This window comes from Pseudophryne corroboree, chromosome 2 (genome assembly GCF_028390025.1).
Source record: "Pseudophryne corroboree isolate aPseCor3 chromosome 2, aPseCor3.hap2, whole genome shotgun sequence".
Lineage (NCBI taxonomy): Eukaryota > Metazoa > Chordata > Amphibia > Anura > Myobatrachidae > Pseudophryne > Pseudophryne corroboree.
In genome coordinates, this window is record NC_086445.1 from 796358066 (window position 1) to 796376094 (window position 18029).

At 46.3% G+C, this 18029-nt stretch overlaps 1 protein-coding gene across 4 annotated transcripts in view; it reads right to left on the minus strand.

Annotated features, from left to right (window-relative positions):
* Positions 1-9639: 9639 nt before the first annotated feature.
* Positions 9640-18029, minus strand: part of LOC135048860 (uncharacterized) — a 132510-nt gene continuing 124120 nt past the window's right edge. For all 4 annotated transcript variants that reach the window (XM_063955588.1, XM_063955587.1, XM_063955584.1 and 1 more), the window contains 3 exons: positions 11299-11358; positions 11011-11223; positions 9640-10394 (listed from right to left, as the gene is read on the minus strand). In XM_063955588.1, the coding sequence (XP_063811658.1) occupies positions 9715-10394; positions 11011-11223; positions 11299-11358 (953 nt within the window). In that variant the 3' untranslated portion in view covers positions 9640-9714. The remainder of the gene's footprint in view (positions 10395-11010; positions 11224-11298; positions 11359-18029) is intronic.

Here is an 18029-nt window from a genome sequence, read left to right on the forward strand (position 1 = left end):
TTTAAAAAAACACCCGAATCCAAAACACACCCGAATCCGACAAAAAAAATTCGGTGAGGTTTTGCCAAAACGCGGTCGAACCCAAAACACGGCCGCGGAACCGAACCCAAAACCAAAACACAAAACCCGAAAAATTTCAGGCGCTCATCTCTATAAAATACCAGCTGCCGGGATTCTGGCACCAGGATCCCGACAGCCGGTATATTGACTGTATCCCCAGTGGAGTTTACCATACTGTTTTACAACCGAAGTAGGAAAGGAGTTGTCTGTGAGTGGTGTACAAAAATAATAAAATATAACTTATGTATCCCTTATAAAATAAGTACATATAACCATAGTGACAGCAAAATATTATAAAAAAACATTAAAGACAATAAAGAAGTGTAAATAAAGTAAGACTTGGTGATTAAAATCAAAACAGATGTCCCGCTGTGTGTTTATTATTATACTTTATTTTTCTTTAATTAAAATTTTATGTGTGTGCTTGCTGTAGTATGAATCAGATCGCATGTGTTATCAATAATAGTGATTATCGAGTATGGATCACAAAACACTCATATGTAGTAACATCTCTGTAATAATAACTATTAAGATCACCAATATGATTACAGTAATATGAGTATAACTGCACAGTTTTAATTACTGGTACATCAAATATCTTTCAACTAAAAATATCCCTGATGTGAGCTGATTTGTACATATTACAGTACTCAATCATAAGAAAATGCCAGTCTCCCAATTACAATAATGGTGGTCATTCCGAGTTGTTCGCTTGTTGCCGATTTTCGCTATGCTGCACTTTGTTGCTAAATGCGCATGCACATGGGTGGTAATTCCAAGTTGATCGCAGCAGGATTTTTGATAGCAATTGGGTTAAACCATGTGCACTGCAGGGGAGGCAGATATAACATGTGCAGAGAGAGTTAGATTTGGGTGGGGTGTGTTCAATCTGCAATCTAATTTGCAGTGTAAAAATAAAGCAGCCAGTATTTACCCTGCACAGAAATAAAATAACCCACCCAAATCTAACTCTTTCTGCACATGTTATATCTGCCTCCCCTGCAGTGCACATGGTTTTGCCCAATTGCTATCAAAAATCCTGCTGCGATCAACTTGGAATTACCCCCATGGTACGCAGCGCGCATGCGCTTAGTTATTTAACTAAAAACTTAGCATTTTTGCTGTTGTCTTTGCGGTACTTTTCAGTCGCACTGCTGATCGGTGAGTGATTGATAGGAAAGGGGCATTTCTGGGTGATAACTGAGCATTTTCCGGGAGTGTGCTAAAAAACGCAGGCATGTCAGGGAAAAACGCGGGAGTGTCTGGAGAAATGGGGGAGTGGCTGGCCAAACGCAGGGCATGTTTGTGACGTCAAACCAGGAACTAAACGGACCGAGCTGATCGCAATCTAGGAGTAGGTCTGGAGCTACTCAGAAACTGCAAGAAAATATTTAGTAGCAATTCTGCTAATCTTTCGTTCGCTATTCTGCTAAGCTATGATACACTCCCAGAGGGAGGCGGTCTAGCGTTTGCAATGCTGCTAAAAGCAGCTAGCGAGCGAACAACTCGGAATGACCACCAATATCCCTTTTTCTGTTTATCTTCAAATAGGTTTCTTCTTATTGATTGATCCATCTATTTTAAAACACGTTGCTGCCATAACAATACTGTAGGCATAGGCGGATTCAGAGGGGGAAGGGGGGGGGGGCATCAAGGCACGTGCCCCCCTGTCATTTAGGAGAATTTCTATTATTATTATTAATAGTGCAGGCTGAACAGTGTGCGCAGTTGACACACACAGGTAGGCGCTTCACCTGTGATGAGAGTAATAGCATGCTTCTACAGTGACCTTTCCGGCATGAGATGGTGCAGCTCTGTTGCGCTCAGGCACTTTCTGTCAATTTAACTATGTGCGCACTTGGCTCTCCAGTCCTCTCCCTGTCCAGCTCATAAGTGCTCCCTGTCTGTACCCGGTGTCCTGACGCTCACTTTCTGTACCAGGCGTCAAGCTGTTCCCTGCATGCACCCGTCTCTTCAGCCCCCCCCCCTCCCACACCCCCTCGCAGCCAAAGGGCAGGGATGTAACTAGGGTGGTGCGGGCAGGACCCGCTATGCCGCAGCAAAACTTTCTATTGCTGGACTGCTAGTGGTATATATAGAGTGGGGGCTGCGCAGTCAATAAGCAGATGGAGGAGGAGCGGAGCACCTAACGACCGCGGACAGCGCAACAGGCTCACACAGCTTATGGGAAAGCTCTCTGCCAGTGGGATCGATCTCTGTCTGACACTCTGGAAAGTCCCGGCCCGGACTTGCACAGGAGTATCCTGGTGGCGTCTGGTATCCTCTCACCCCACTAGCACTGCCTGCAAGCAGTATTGACCTAATCCCCCACTCAATCAGCCCAGTGTTTCTCCCCCCCCACCTCTAACTCAATGCCCCCTACCATAATGCCCAGTGCCTCCATTCACAAACTTCCCAAGATTCCAGCCCAAAGTCCCACACCATCTCACTGACCACAAGTCCTAGTGTCTCCCATCCTGCCAGCCCACTGTATCCCCCCTTCCGTCCCCAATGAGCCCACTGCCCCAATCTAACTGACCTCAGCAATAATCCCCCCAGCCCTCCAGTCACAGTGTCATTGTGCCCCTCATTCAGCCCAGTGTACCCCCTTCTCCAGCCTAGTGTGTGCCCCCCTCCCAACACCATGTCATTGCCCACTTCCCATCCTGCCCCGTTCTCCCTACATATCAGCCACTGCCTCTCGCCAGCACTCTCTACCTGGCATCACCCACTGACTCTCCCTGTCACCCTCTCCCTCACTTCCTCTTCCCGTCACCCTTTCTCTGTCAATTACTGCCTCTCATGTCATCCTGTCATCCTCTGCCTCACCCACTGCCTCTCTCTCCCACTCTCCCCCGTCACCCACTAGCCCGTAGATTACGCATTCCCTTTTAGGCCACGCCCTTTGTTGCAAGACGCCTTCAGCGCGCACCAACACCCATCCTGTCATGGTTGACCCCCCTATCATTTTGTTTTGGATCCACCCCTGACTGTAGGTGGACATTTGAAAAAAACAAATGATAAATGCACGAATCCAGTACAATAAAATATAATATATTTTTTCCTGAATCAACTAGAGAGCTGATATTCTATGTTAAATATGCATCTCGTTATCATTAGTTAGGACAAGTTTCTGCTTATTCATAGCTTTTTAGATTAATTGAAGGCCGTCTGAAAACGTTGTTATGTATGATTTAATTTCCACATTATTAGCTGTAAACATGCATTTATCTATTCATTTATCACCTTTGCCTTGTCTGCCAAACCTTGCCCCCCAGTTAGGAATAGGTACCTGCTTGGGATGCTCTACAAATATTTGCAGAACTGTTTAAGAACAGCAGTGGCAAAGAGCAGAATGCTTCCCTTGCTCCAATTTGTTCTGCAATCTGTTTCTATTGGATTTTTCAGATTAGCTTTTGTTCTAGGCTTTATAAAATCTCAGATACCATGTGCAACAGGATTTGTACTTACAAATCAAAGGATATCTATGGAGAAACAAGTACCCTTCAGTACTTCTTAACCCTTATTTATTACCCATCTTGCTGATATGAGTTAAAAAAAAAAAAGTTACAACAAAATAATCACAATTGCCTTAATGCAGAGGTTCCCAAACTGTGTGCCGTGGCTCCCTGGGGTGCCTCAGGACACTTGCAGGGGTGCCCTGGGTTGGTGGTCCAGACCAATTCAAATTATTCATGGTCAATATAATAGGCAAAACCAGTGCTGGTGGCTGCCAGTCATAAAATATGTGGCCAAACAGAAGCAAATCTTGTCCCTCACCACACAATTGACCCTAAGGATGACATATATACGCAATCTACTTAATGTAATATTTCTTTCTTAATTTCTCAATAAGAAATTTTTGGCCTAGGGGTGTCGTGAAAGAAAATCTGATATTCTAGGGCGCTGTGATTCAAAAATGTTTGGAAACCACTGCCTTAATGTGAGGGCATTTCTGCCCAGAGGCGTCACTAGGGTTGGTGTCACCCGGTATGGTAACTCATGGTGTCACCCCCATGGACCTCCTTCTGTATCACACCACAGTAATGTTAGTAATGTTTTTGTACTAGTTTTTGGACTGGGGGTCTGGGGCGGTGGTGCAATGTGTCTAAATGCTCTACCTGGCGCAATGTGTATAAGGGGTTCTACCTGTTGCAATGTGTATAACATGCTGTACCTGGTGCAATGTGTATAATGTGCTCTACCTGGCCCAATGTGTATAGGAGGTTCTATCTGGTGCAATGTGTATAACGTGCTCTATCTGGCGCAATGTGTATAGGGGTTCTACCTGGTGCAATGTGTATAACGTGCTCTGCCTGGTGCAATGTGTATAAAGTCATCTACCTGGTGCAATGTGTATAATGTGCTCTACCTGGCGCAATGTGTAAAAAAAAAAAAGTGTAGTTATATATATGTACACAATTTAAAAAATAATAATACTGGATTTTATATATATATATATATATATATATATATATATTTGTATATGCCCGGCACTCCCTGTGTACCTGCAATAATCCCGGGTGCCCTCTGCAAATTGGTAATGAAATAAACGTGGAAAAAGGCAGCGACACTTCGGTAAACGTTACAAGAGGATTTTAGTGTGGAATAAAAAAAAGTGGTCACATAGGGCCAACGTTTCGGGGCTCGTAGCCCCTTTGTCAAGGCGTGATCAGGTTTTAACTTTTACCGGAGTGCCGCTGCCTTTATATATATATATATATATATATACATACATATACAATAAACACAGATAGGGTATTGTGGGCGACCTCTGGTGTTGTGAATTATATAAACCAACTACAACAGTATGTAAAAAGTATAACAAATATTTATTAAACACAATACTTACTGTTTTTAATAAATATGTGTTATACTTTTTACATACTATTATATTCGGTTTATATAATTCACGACACCGGAGGTCGCCCACAATACCCTATCTGTGTTTATCATACAGTATATAAATTTCTGCAGGCGACTCATCCACCACATGCTTATACTTAGTGTTGGGGCAGACACCCCAATATACTTAAGTGGGGGGCGTGTCAATTGGAAACATTGTGGTAACTGGTATACTGGACATGTTTCTGGAGCTGAGAAAAATCTTTGTGTAAAAAAAAAAAATATATATATATATATATATGTATATATATATATATATGTATGTATAATATATATATATATATATATATATCACACAGATCAATGTATAACTATTTAAAAGACATATTCATGTATAAATATATTTATATAACAATATAATACATATTAATATTAAATCTTTTTTTTATATATATATATATATATATATACACACACACACACACATCATACACCCATTGCTGGCGGTAGTCAGTAATACCCTAAGCGGAGCCGCAGCTCTTACTCTATATATAAATAAATTATTCACCCAACTCCCCCACTGCTGTCAAATTCCTGCCTCTCCCGCCGCTGCCGACTTCCCCCCTCCTCCACAGTCGCTGCCGAGTGTCCTCACCGCAGCTTTCCCGCAACTCCGACAGGCATCCGCGTGTTTGTCTCACCTGCCGCTGCCGAGGTCCTGACTCCCCCTCCAGTGACTGCAGCTCTCGCACCTTCTGAGTGAGTGGCCGCCGCTGTTCAGTGCCTGCTGCTTCCAACGGCTATCCGCGATCTCTGCCTGAGCCTGAGGAGCAGTAGGTGACAGTCAGTGGCAGTGCGAGTGCGCGGCGGCAGCTCTATTTGGTGTCACCCCACTGAAGAGTGACATCCGGGTGCGGGCCGCACCCCCCGCACCCGCCTCATGACGCCTCTGTTTCTGCCTATAGGGGTAAATACATGAAGCAGTGAAAAGAGTGGAGAAGTGAGCCAGTGGAGAAGTTGCCCATGGCAACCAATCAGCTGTTCTGTATAATTTTATAGTATGGAAATTATAAATGTTACTTTAATGCAGATTGGTTGCCATGGGCAACTTCTCCACTGGCTAACTTCTCCACTCTTATCACTGCTTCCTACATTTACCCTTTTGATTTTAAAGCTTTTAGAGTTTAATATAATGTGCACCTGAGAAAATCATTAAAAGCCCTGAGAGGATAGTTCAATCTCTTTGTGTCTCCAACCTTTGCCCTTTCTCTTGTGACTGCTGCAGAGGTGCAGTAATCCCGACAATGACTTTGTGACACTGACATATCCTTTTGCATCACTGAACTTCACATCGCCCCACACACTGCATAGATCATCAATGGAAAGATGAGCGGAACCACATTATGGGGGTCATTCCGAGTTGTTCGCTCGCAAGCTGCTTTTAGCAGCTTTGCACACGCTAAGCCGCCGCCTACTGGGAGTGAATCTTAGCTTATCAAAATTGCGAACGAAAGATTCGCAATGTTGCGATAAGACATCTCTGTGCAGTTTCTGAGTAACTCGAGACTTACTCGGCATCTGCGATCAGTTCAGTGCTTGTCGTTTCTGGTTTGACGTCACAAACACACCCAGCGTTCGGCCAGATACTCCTCCGTTTCTCCAGCCACTCCTGCGTTTTTCCCAGAAACGGTAGCGTTTTTACACACACACCCATAAAACGGCCAGTTTCCGCCCAGAAACACCCACTTCCTGTCAATCACATTACGATCACCAGAACGAAGAAAAGACCGTGAGTAAAATTCCTAACTGTATAGCAAATTTACTTGGCGCAGTCGCAGTGCGGACATTGCGCATGCGCACTAAGCGGAAAATCGCTGCGATGCGAACAAATTTACCGAGAGAACAACTCGGAATGACCCCCTATGTGCACCGCAAAAGCTTAATTGGTTCTGTATTTTTTTTAAGAATGTAAAATCTACAGAATGGAGATGATGCAAAGGTGCAAATACGCCTGTTTGCAGCAACGAGAGCATGTAGACAGAATTGCAGGCTATGCAGAAATGCAAGTAAGCTTAACTATGTGAATTTCAGCCTCATCATTTGTGCAGGCTTGTTGGTGGGGGGGGGGGGGGAGGAGCAATCAGGACACCGCCTGTCAGGATCCCGGTGGTCACAATGCTGACGTTGGAATCCCAAGAGACGGTGAAATGCCGAAGCCGGAATACCGTCGAGCCAGGCTATTCTCCCTCTATGGGTGTCCACGACAACCATAGAGGAAGAATAAAAAGTGGCCTGTGGCGGGCACGGTGGCTCACTGCGCTCGCCACAGGTTTTGTTCTCCCTCTATGTGTGACTTCCTAGCGTTTGCCGCACTGCCAGGATACTGCGGCCGGGATACTGCTGACGGTATCTTGACAGCTGGCATCCTGGCCACTGGTAATTACTATGTATTCCGGCTTGTGCAAGTGAGTGCTGCTAAAGATGATAATAATGAGTACCAAAACCAATAGTATGGATAGGGAACAGACAAATAACCCTGCTTAAAGACAACTTTGTACATTTATTTCTGTACAGTCAATGCAGGAGCATATGCCCATACATAAGTGTATATATCTATATAATAGTCCCTGGGATTATCTGTCCCGTCATACGCAATGGCTCCCACTGCTAGAATGGCTGCAGTAAGGGGCGGATTGGGATCATCGAACACCAGCCCGGGAAATTTATGGAAGCAGCCCTAATGGGAGCGGAGTCTGTTGAGGGGGAGGGGTCTGTCAACAGGGCGGGGTCACTCCTCAGAGGTCCTGATTCTGAGATAGACACAGGGGTAAATTTACTAAGCTCCCGATTTTGACCGAGATGGCGTTTTTTCATCAAAGTGTCATCTCGGTAATTTACTAAACTGAAATCACGGCAGTGATGTGGTCATTCGTAATATTTTGGAAGTTCAAGTTAAAAATCACGAATGAATACACCATCGGTCAAATTACGCCTGTTTAGATATGAATCTCGGTCATTTACTAACCATTCGTAATTGTAATTGCTGCCGTGAAAATGCATTTGCGGCCGCGAAAAATTACACATCGTAAAAAATTCCTAAAAAAAAACGCACCAGCATTTGAAAAGCGTGTTTACATGTGTACTCAATTATCCATTACTCACACCTGAATGTTTTGAATTTCTCTCACTCTGAAATGGCGGCTGTGGTGTGTGCCAATGAATTTATGTTTGCTGTGGGATACCTTAGACTGCTCCATAAGGCTTCCAGGAATCAGGCCCAGGTAAGTGAACATGGTCAACAGGTTGTCCAGGTGCCGCGGAGGCTGCGCCAGCCTCGTTTTTTTAGAGGGCGTTTAAACTTAAACGCATTGTCCGATGATAGGGTCATACAGATGTTCCGCCTAAATAGAACCAACATTTTCCACCTGTATGACCTTGTCAAACTGGGCCTAGACCCTGAGACAGCACGCTCTCGCTCTGTCTCAGGCCTACACAAACTCCTGGCTGTGTTACACTTTATGGCTACTGGGAGCTTCCAGGCTGTGGCAGGTGACGTCATTGGTATCTCACAGCCCACCTTTTCAAGATATTTGAATCAGGTGAGTCTAAAAATACATATGCGGTTATGTGTAAGTGTTGCTTCTGTAAGTACAAACAACACAGTATTGTATAGAATACCTAACATGACACTCACCTTAGCTTCTTTAATGTCCACTCAGGTTTTGGATGTGTTGGATCCACACATTAATGCCTCAATCTGCTTCCCTACCGAGGAGTCGGAGTGGCGTGCTGTCAGGGTAGCTTTCTATGAGCTTGCTGGCATGCCCAATGTGCTGGGGGCCATAGATTGCACACACGTTCAGCTGAGATCACCTAGGGGCCGGCAATACATATATACAAATAGACATCTGGCACAATCAACTAATGTCCAGGTGGTCTGTGATGCAAACTTTAAAATTATGAGTGTTGTTGCAGGTTACCCTGGTGGCTGCCATGACTCCTTCATCCTCAGTCAGTCATCGCTCTTCGATAAATTTGAGGCCGGACAAATGCCTGATGGCTGGCTGTTGGGTATGTTAAAAATGTTTTGTGTGTATGTCTTTTAACCACAAACTCTAGTTTTGAGTAGGGGAAAGAATAATCTAACACATGTACTAATGTTGACTATATCTGTTTTTCAGGTGATGGGGGTTACGGCTGCTACTCTTGGCTCCTTACTCCATTGTCCCAACCTGATTCTCCTGCTGAACACAGTTACAATCATGCACATAAGGCTACGCGGAATGTGATAGAAAGATGTTTTGGTGTGCTGAAGTCACGGTTTCAGTGTCTGGATAAATCTGCAGGCCTTTTGTTGTATAGTCCCTCAAAGGTGACTAGAATTGTGTTCTGCTGCTGTTTTCTCCATAATCTGTGTTTAAGTCAACATCTGGCACATGATGAGGGAGAAAGCAGTCAGCAAGCAGAGGAGTTAGAACCATCTGGTGACAGTGTGAGTACATATGTAGGGAGGCAGGTACGGCAAGAAGTGATCCTGCGGTATTTTTCAGGTAAGTTTTTGTAGGATGTAATTATCCTTGACTAAACACTTTGCAATACTTTCTATTGTGTGTTTTGTTACTTACTGTTTGTTGTTTATAGTGGTGTGTACATTGTACTTAGTTTATGTTATAAATACCTTTTCAGTCATTACCCATGAAAAACATACATACATACATAGCAGCTTCAACAATGTTTGAGACGGACACAGGAAGTTGTGTGTTTGTCAAATCCAAATTTTTATTGTTTAAATAACATTTGTCAAAATTGTTATTTTTTTCGCTTGTGTGTGCTGGGTGCTGTGCTTTGTGCTGGCTCACTGGCACGTGCTCTGGAGGAACGCCGAACAGGGGAGGTTACTGGCGTTTGGATAGGGGTCGTGGTCCCAGAGCTGGAGGTCACTTGTTGAGCTGCCATCAATGTTATGTTGTTGCTCAAATTATTAATGCTAGCATTCAGTTGTGTGTTGGTTGCAGTGTGGCTGGCTACAATCCTGGATAACGACTCATTCACAACCTGGTTGTGCTGAATGAGTTGAACGAGTGCCTGCTGATGGCGCTGTTGCTCATCAATGATGCGCGTTAAATGAGCCAGCATTTGGTTGTTGTCAGCCCTTATTTGCTCCATCGATGTTGCGATTCGGCCTACTTGTACAATCAGTCTGCCCGAGTTGCGACTAATGCGCGGTAGATGATGGGGCAGACTGGCAAGGTGTTGGGTATGTGCGGTCAGGCTGGCATTGCTTTGGGCCTGTTGGCTTGTCCAACTGGCCCAAAAGTCATCTGGTATTTGTGTTTGGGGTGGAGCTTGTGCCAGTTGTGGACTCATGGAGGCTTGGGGGATATCCTGCAGCTGTATTGGCTGGCTCGGGTCAACAGGTGTAAGTTGCAGTGTGATGGTTGCCTGTTGGTCTTGTCCCTGCTGGTCCACGTCGGCCATCAAGCTGGGCTCTGTATGGGGTGGCCAACATGCAATGTTTATTTTTCTATTAATTTATTTGCTAGTTCTACACATTACTACATTCATAATACTCCATTTTACAAGTTTTTTGACTTGTTTTTGTAAACTTATAATGTGTTTTTTCGCCAAAAACATATATACCATCACAGGCGTGCACATAGACAGACTTGAGTAATCCTCACCTAACTACCTCCCCTCCACAGCATTACAGTGTTATGTCACCTCCCCTGGCCACGATATAGACTGCTTACCTGGATAGTCCAGAGGAGCGGAGCAAGTAAGCAGTCTACATACCGGACAGGGGAGATGTGTGAACACTATAATGTTGTGGAGGATTTTTTTTTTTTTTAATTTTGGTTTTTATATTTATTTTAATGTGCACGTGTGTGGCCTAAATTTGTACAAATGTATGTTCTTTTTTAATAATGATGTTGGCGATATCAACCACTAAGACCTTGAAAAATTAAACATTTTCACCTTTAGCAATTGAAGACGTAACATCACATTGCTTGTTATGTCAAACATGTAATCTCAACTCCAACTCACAACATAGTAACTGTACTGTGTAGATTATTTGCTATGTGTTTAGTTTCTGTTTTGACTCACCAGATAACTGAGGTGATCGGGGCTCATCACTCTGTGGACTCGCCAATAGTGCCAGTGGTGGCTGGGGTGACACTGCAGAAATGCGCCGCCTGGGTGGGGAAGATGGAGCCGCAGATTCCGTGCCAAGACGCCGTGTCTTACTTGGCCTCCTGGGTAAGTGGCCCGAGCCCTGTGATGGGCGCCTTACAGGAGGTCGGCTTACAGAAGCAGAACCTATGAGAATATATAAACATTAATATTTTGTACTTCTATGTGTTTGCAGAATATGTGACTACAGTGAAGTCTTACCTGCAATCCCAGCATCATCCTGAGTTGTCTGAGGCCTGTCTGGCCGGCTGGTCTGTCGGACTGTTGAAAAAGTGGAGCAAACATTATTACCATGCTTTGTGTAAAAATTCCAACTGCAAAGCCTTAGTGTACTGTAACCATCTATTAGGTATTCGAAAATAAACTAATTTCTGCTTAAGATCTTCGTGCTTCCTTAATTTGTGGTGTATATCAAAATGTACATGGTGTTGCACAAAAGAAATCTGTTACATTTGAGAATTATGCGTCAGATATTGCATAGATTGACTACTTGCAAATGTTACCAAAATGTAATTTTGAATTAATAGAACCTTTTTTAGGAAGTAAATAAATCAAATATTTAAAAAAACAATTAGATACAACACCGATGTCCAAGCAATATCGCAAAATTATTATGGCAAATACACATACCAGCAGGCATTGCACCTGTTTTAGCGCAAAATTTTAAAAACAATACAGCCAAGGCAAGATGGAAAATGCCATTTCTAAACACAAACACACCTTAAGGGTGCATAGGCCTGCAATATCTGACCAACAATTTTTGCATCCTTTACCCTTAAAAAATGATTTAAAAAACATTTAGAGGACATTTAAATAAAAATATAACAAATCAAACTCACCATCCTGCGTGGGTCGGTCCGAATCCCGGACATGAGTAGCAGACACCACTTCTGCAGGAATCAATGCCCGCACAGGCTCCTCCCACTCCCGATAGGTTGCCCGGAAAGGGGGGCCACCTCCGGTTTTTCGGGCTGATTTTGCCTCTTTGGCCATCTTGGCCTTGACACGCCTCTTTATGTCATAGAACCTCTTGCGACACGTGTCCTCAGTCCGCCTCCCCACACCCTCACTATTGACGGCAACTATTACTTGCCCCCACAGGACAGACTTCCTGTGGGAGGACACCTTGCCAGCATCCTGACCAAACAATTGGCGATGGTGCTTCATCAGCTCACGCACCAACGCCATGTTTTCAGCATAGCTGAACTTAATATTCCTGCCAGTCTTGGTAGTGGTGCGTGGCTGCGGAGCCACAACACCATCACTATCACTGGAGAATACAGCAACAGGCACCCCCTCCTCCTCCTCCTCACTACCCCCCTCCACCTCACTAACAGCCTCCACCTCACTAACAGCCTCCACCTCACTACCAGCCTCCACCTCACTACCAGCCTCCACCTCACTACCAGCCTCCACCTCACTAACCTCCGCCACCACACTGACCTCTGAGTCTGACATGATGACAAACGACAAAAAACACTGAAAAATCAAAACACAAAACACACTCCTCCACTACTACTACTACTACACACCACACAGCCAACACACACGCTCACTCACTCACAAACAATGACAAAAGACTTTAAAAAAAAAACAAGGACAAAAAAATTGACAAACAGAGAAAAAACAATACGACAAATATGACAAGACTACTTACACACACAGTACAGCACTCAACAATCACAAAACTCCTCTCCAAAACCTCCAAAAACTCCACTAAACTCACCAACTCCAAATACACCTTCCTCTCTCCTCTCCACTAGCTAAACCCACAAGGTGCGGTGTGTTTGGGGCGGTTTTATAGTAATATGCACAGACACTCCTCCTTCACGAATACAACCAATCACGGACGCGTGACAAAAACGAAACTTAGGACTAAAAACGCGGCAGCAATTTCTAAATCACTGCCGTAACAGACATGTGACGCAGTCGTAAAAATAAACAAAAACGCGGCCGCGAAACAACAAACGCGGCCGCATTATACAGCAGAAAACCACGAATGACATCGACATCGGAACAACAGAAAAACACGAATACGACAGCTTAGTAAATGAGTCGTAATCAATTCAAAAAGTTGCAATTTTACACTGTCGATGTCATTCGTGATTGAACTTTGACCTGAATCTGGAAAATACGAATCTTAGTAAATTTCCCCAACAGTTGGGGCCTCCTTTGCTTTACGACTTTATGCATATGCTGCTACAATGCCCTTCCCTGATGTACATCTGTGTACATCCGAATATACAAGGACTTTCAGTGTCATGCCTTTAATCTACTTCTGATATTATTGATTTTTCATTCTACAAACCACTTTTTTTAACCATATATGTTTCAAAGTACAAGGAGGGGGAGAACACACTACATACAGCACAGTACAGGGAGGGAGCACACACTACATACAGCACAGTACAGGGAGGGAGCACATACTACATACAGCACAGTACAGGGAGGGGGAGCACACACTACATGCAGCACAGTACAGGGAGGGGGAGCACACACTACATACAGCACAGTACAGGGAGGGGGAGCACACACTACATACAGCACAGTACAGGGAGGGGGAGCACACACTACATACAGCACAGTACAGGGAGGGAGCACACACTACATACAGCACAGTACAGGGAGGGGGAGCACACACTACATGCAGCACAGTACAGGGAGTGGGAGAACACACTACATACAGCACAGTACAGGGAGGGAGCACACACTACATACAGCACAGTACAGGGAGGGAGCACACACTACATACAGCACAGTACAGGGAGGGGGAGCACACACTACATACAGCACAGTACAGGGAGGGAGCACACACTACATACAGCACAGTACAGGAAGGGAGCACACACTACATACAGTACAGGGAGGGGGAGCACACACTTCATACAGCACAGTACAGGGAGGGGTAGCACACACTACATACAGCACAGTACAGGGAGGGAGCACACACTACATACAGCACAGGGAGGGGGAGCACACACTACATACAGCACAGTACAGGGAGGGAGCACACACTTCATACAGCACAGTACAGGGAGGGGTAGCACACACTACATACAGCACAGTACAGGAAGGGAGCACACACTACATACAGCACAGTACAGGGAGGGGTAGCACACACTACATACAGCACAGTACAGGGAGGGGGAGCACACAGTACATACAGCACAGTACAGGGAGGGGTAGCACACACTACATACAGCACAGTACAGGAAGGGAGCACACACTACATACAGCACAGTATAGGGAGGGAGCACACATTACATACAGCCAGGGCCGGACTGGGACTAAAAATAGGCCCTGGCATTTTTGAAGCACACAGGCCCACCTCTGTGACTCCTCCCCTTAATATTCCTGACTCCTCCCACTTATTAGTCTATGCTCTTACAAATATAATTAATATTCTAACAACATACAAGCGTACATCATTCTCTATTAAAATACACACAACCAGTGGTTGAAGTGGAAATTTTTAAGTGGGGGTATGGAAATGTGAAGTTTGTAATTAAGCGCTCCGGAAAAGGGGGCATGGCCACTCAAAAAGGGCGTGGCCTTCAATGTAGTTTACCACACCATACACCCATTATACGCATTATGCACCACAATAGTAGGACCCTTTATACTATCTAGTACTGGTGCCTCTTTCACATTATACCACACAGTATGAGCCAAAATTCACATTATAGCACACAGTATGAGCCGAAATTTACATTATATGCCCGCAATAGTGCAGTGTCAGATCCACATTTGCCCCCACAGTGCCAGGTATACAAATGCCCCCACAGTGCCAGGTATACAAATGCCCCCACAGTGCCAGGTATACAAATGCCCCACAGTGCCAGGTATACAAATGCCCCCACAGTGCCAGATCCACAAATGCCCCCACAGTGCCAGGTATACAAATGCCCCCACAGTGCCAGGTATAAAAATGCCCCACAGTGCCAGGTATACAAATGCCCCACAGTGCCAGGTATACAAATGCCCCCACAGTGCCAGATCCTCAAATGCCCCCACAGTGCCAGATACACAAATGCCCCCACAGTGCCAGGTATACAAATGCCCCACAATGCCAGATCCACAAATGCCCCCACAGTGCCAGATCCACAAATGCCCCACAGTGCCAGGTATACAAATGCCCCCACAGTGCCAGATCCACAAATGCCCCCACAGTGCCCGGTATACAAATGCCCCCACAGTGCCAGATCCACAATTGCCCCCACAGTGTCAGGTAATACCTGACACTGTGGGGGCAATTGTGGATCTGACACTGTGGGGGCAATTGTATACCTGACAGGTATACAAATGCCCCCACAGTGCCAGGTAAACAATTGCCCCCACAGTGCCAGGTATACAAATGCCCCACAGTGCCAGCCAATTGCCCCCACAGTGCCAGGTATACAATTGCCCCCACAGCAGCCAGTGCTGCAGCTGCTTACCGCTGCTGCACTGCTGCTGCTGCTGCTCCTCCTCCGGGCTCCGGCTGTGAGGGACGGGTGAGTCAGGAGAGGAGAGCGCCCGCCAGCGTGGCTGTGTCTGGCGCGGCGGCGTATAGCAGACTTCGTTCAAACCAGCCGCCGGTTCGTGAGCCAATCAGAGCTCGCGGACCGACGGCTTCTGATTGGCTGCCGGTCCGCGAGCTCTGATTGGCTCATGAACCGGCAGCTGGTTTGAAGTCCGCTATACGCCGCCGCGCCAGACACAGCTGGCGGGCGCTCTCCTCTCCTGACAGCTGAGACACGCTGCCGCCGGACTGAGCGGCAGCGTGTCTCAGTGAGTGCTGGACCGGCCCACGTGGCCATCGGCCCTTCTGGCATTTGCCAGAAATGCCAGATGGCCAGTCCGGCCCTGCATACAGCACTGTACAGGGAGGGGGCACATACTACATACAGCACAGTACAGGGAGGGAGCACACACTACATACAGCACAGTACAGGGAGGGAGCACACATTGCATACAGCACAGTACAGGGATGGGGAGCACACACTACATACAGCACAGTACAGGGAGGGGGAGCACACACTACATACAGCACAGTAAAGGGAGGAAGCACACACTACATACAGCACAGTACAGGGAGGGGGCACTACTACATACAGCACAGTACAGGGAGGGGGCACATACTACATACAGCACAGTACAGGGAGGGAGCACACATTGCATACAGCACAGTACAGGGATGGGGAGCACACACTACATACAGTACAGGGAGGGAGCGCACACTACATACAGCACAGTACAGGGAGGGGGAGCACACACTACATACAGCACAGTACAGGGAGGGAGCACACACTACATACAGCACAGTACAGGGAGGGGGCACTACTACATACAGCACAGTACAGGAAGGGAGCACACACTACATACAGCACAGTACAGGGAGGGAGCACACACTACATACATCACAGTACAGGGAGGGAGCATACACTACATACATCACAGTACAGGGAGGGGGATCACACACTACATACAGCACAGTACAGAGAGGGAGCACACACTACATACAGCACAGTACAGTACAGGGAGGGGGAGCACACACTACATACAGCACAGTACAGGGAGAGAGCACACACTGCATACAGCACAGTACAGGGAGGGAGCACACACTACATACAGCACAGTACAGGGAGGGGAAGCACACACTACATACAGCACAATACAGGAAGGGAGCACACACTACATACAGCACAGTACAGGGAGGGGGAGCACACACTTCATACAGCACAGTACAGGGAGGGAGCACACACTACATACAGCACAGTACAGTGAGAGAGCACACACTACATACAGCACAGTACAGGGATGGGGAGCACACACTACATACAGCACAGTACAGGGAGGGAGCACCCACTACATACAGCACAGTACAGGGAGGGGTAGCACACACTACATACATCACAGTACAGGGAGGGAGCACACACTACATACAGCACAGTACAGTGAGAGAGCACACACTACATACAGCACAGTTCAGGGATGGGGAGCACACACTACAAACAGCACAGTACAGGGAGGGAGCACTCACCACATACAGTACAGGGAGGGGGAGCACACACTACATACAGCACAGTACAGGGAGGGAGCACACACTACATACAGTACAGTACAGGGAGGGGAAGCACACACTACATACAGCACAGTACAGGAAGGGAGCACACACTACATACAGCACAGTACAGGGAGGGGGAGCACACACTACATGCAGCACAGTACAGGGAGTGAGCACACACTACATACAGCACAGTACAGGAAGGGAGCACACACTACATACAGCACAGTACAGGGAGGGAGCACACACTACAGGGAGGGAGCACACACTACGTACAGCACAGTACAGGGAGGGAGCACACACTTCATACAGCACAGTACAGGGAGGGAGCATACACTACATACAGCACAGTACAGGGAGGGGGTACACACACTACATACATCACAGTACAGGGAGGGAGCACACACTACATACAGTACAGGAAAGGAGCACACACTTCATACAGCACAGTACAGGGAGGGAGCACACACTACATACAGCACAGTAGTACAGTACGGGGAAGGGGCACACACTACATACAGCACAGTACAGGGAGGGGGAACACACACTACATACAGCACAGTACAGGGAGGGAGCACACACTACATACAGCACAGTACAGTACAGGGAGGGAGAGCACACACTACATACAGCACAGTACTGGAAGGGAGCACACACTACATACAGCACAGTACAGGGAGGGAGCACACACTACGTACAGCACAGTACAGGGAGGGAGCACACACTTCATACAGCACAGTACAGGGAGGGAGCATACACTACATACAGCACAGTACAGGGAGGGGGTGCACACACTACGTACATCACAGTACAGGGAGGGAGCACACACTACATACAGCACAGTACAGTGAGAGAGCACACACTACATACAGCACAGTACAGGGAT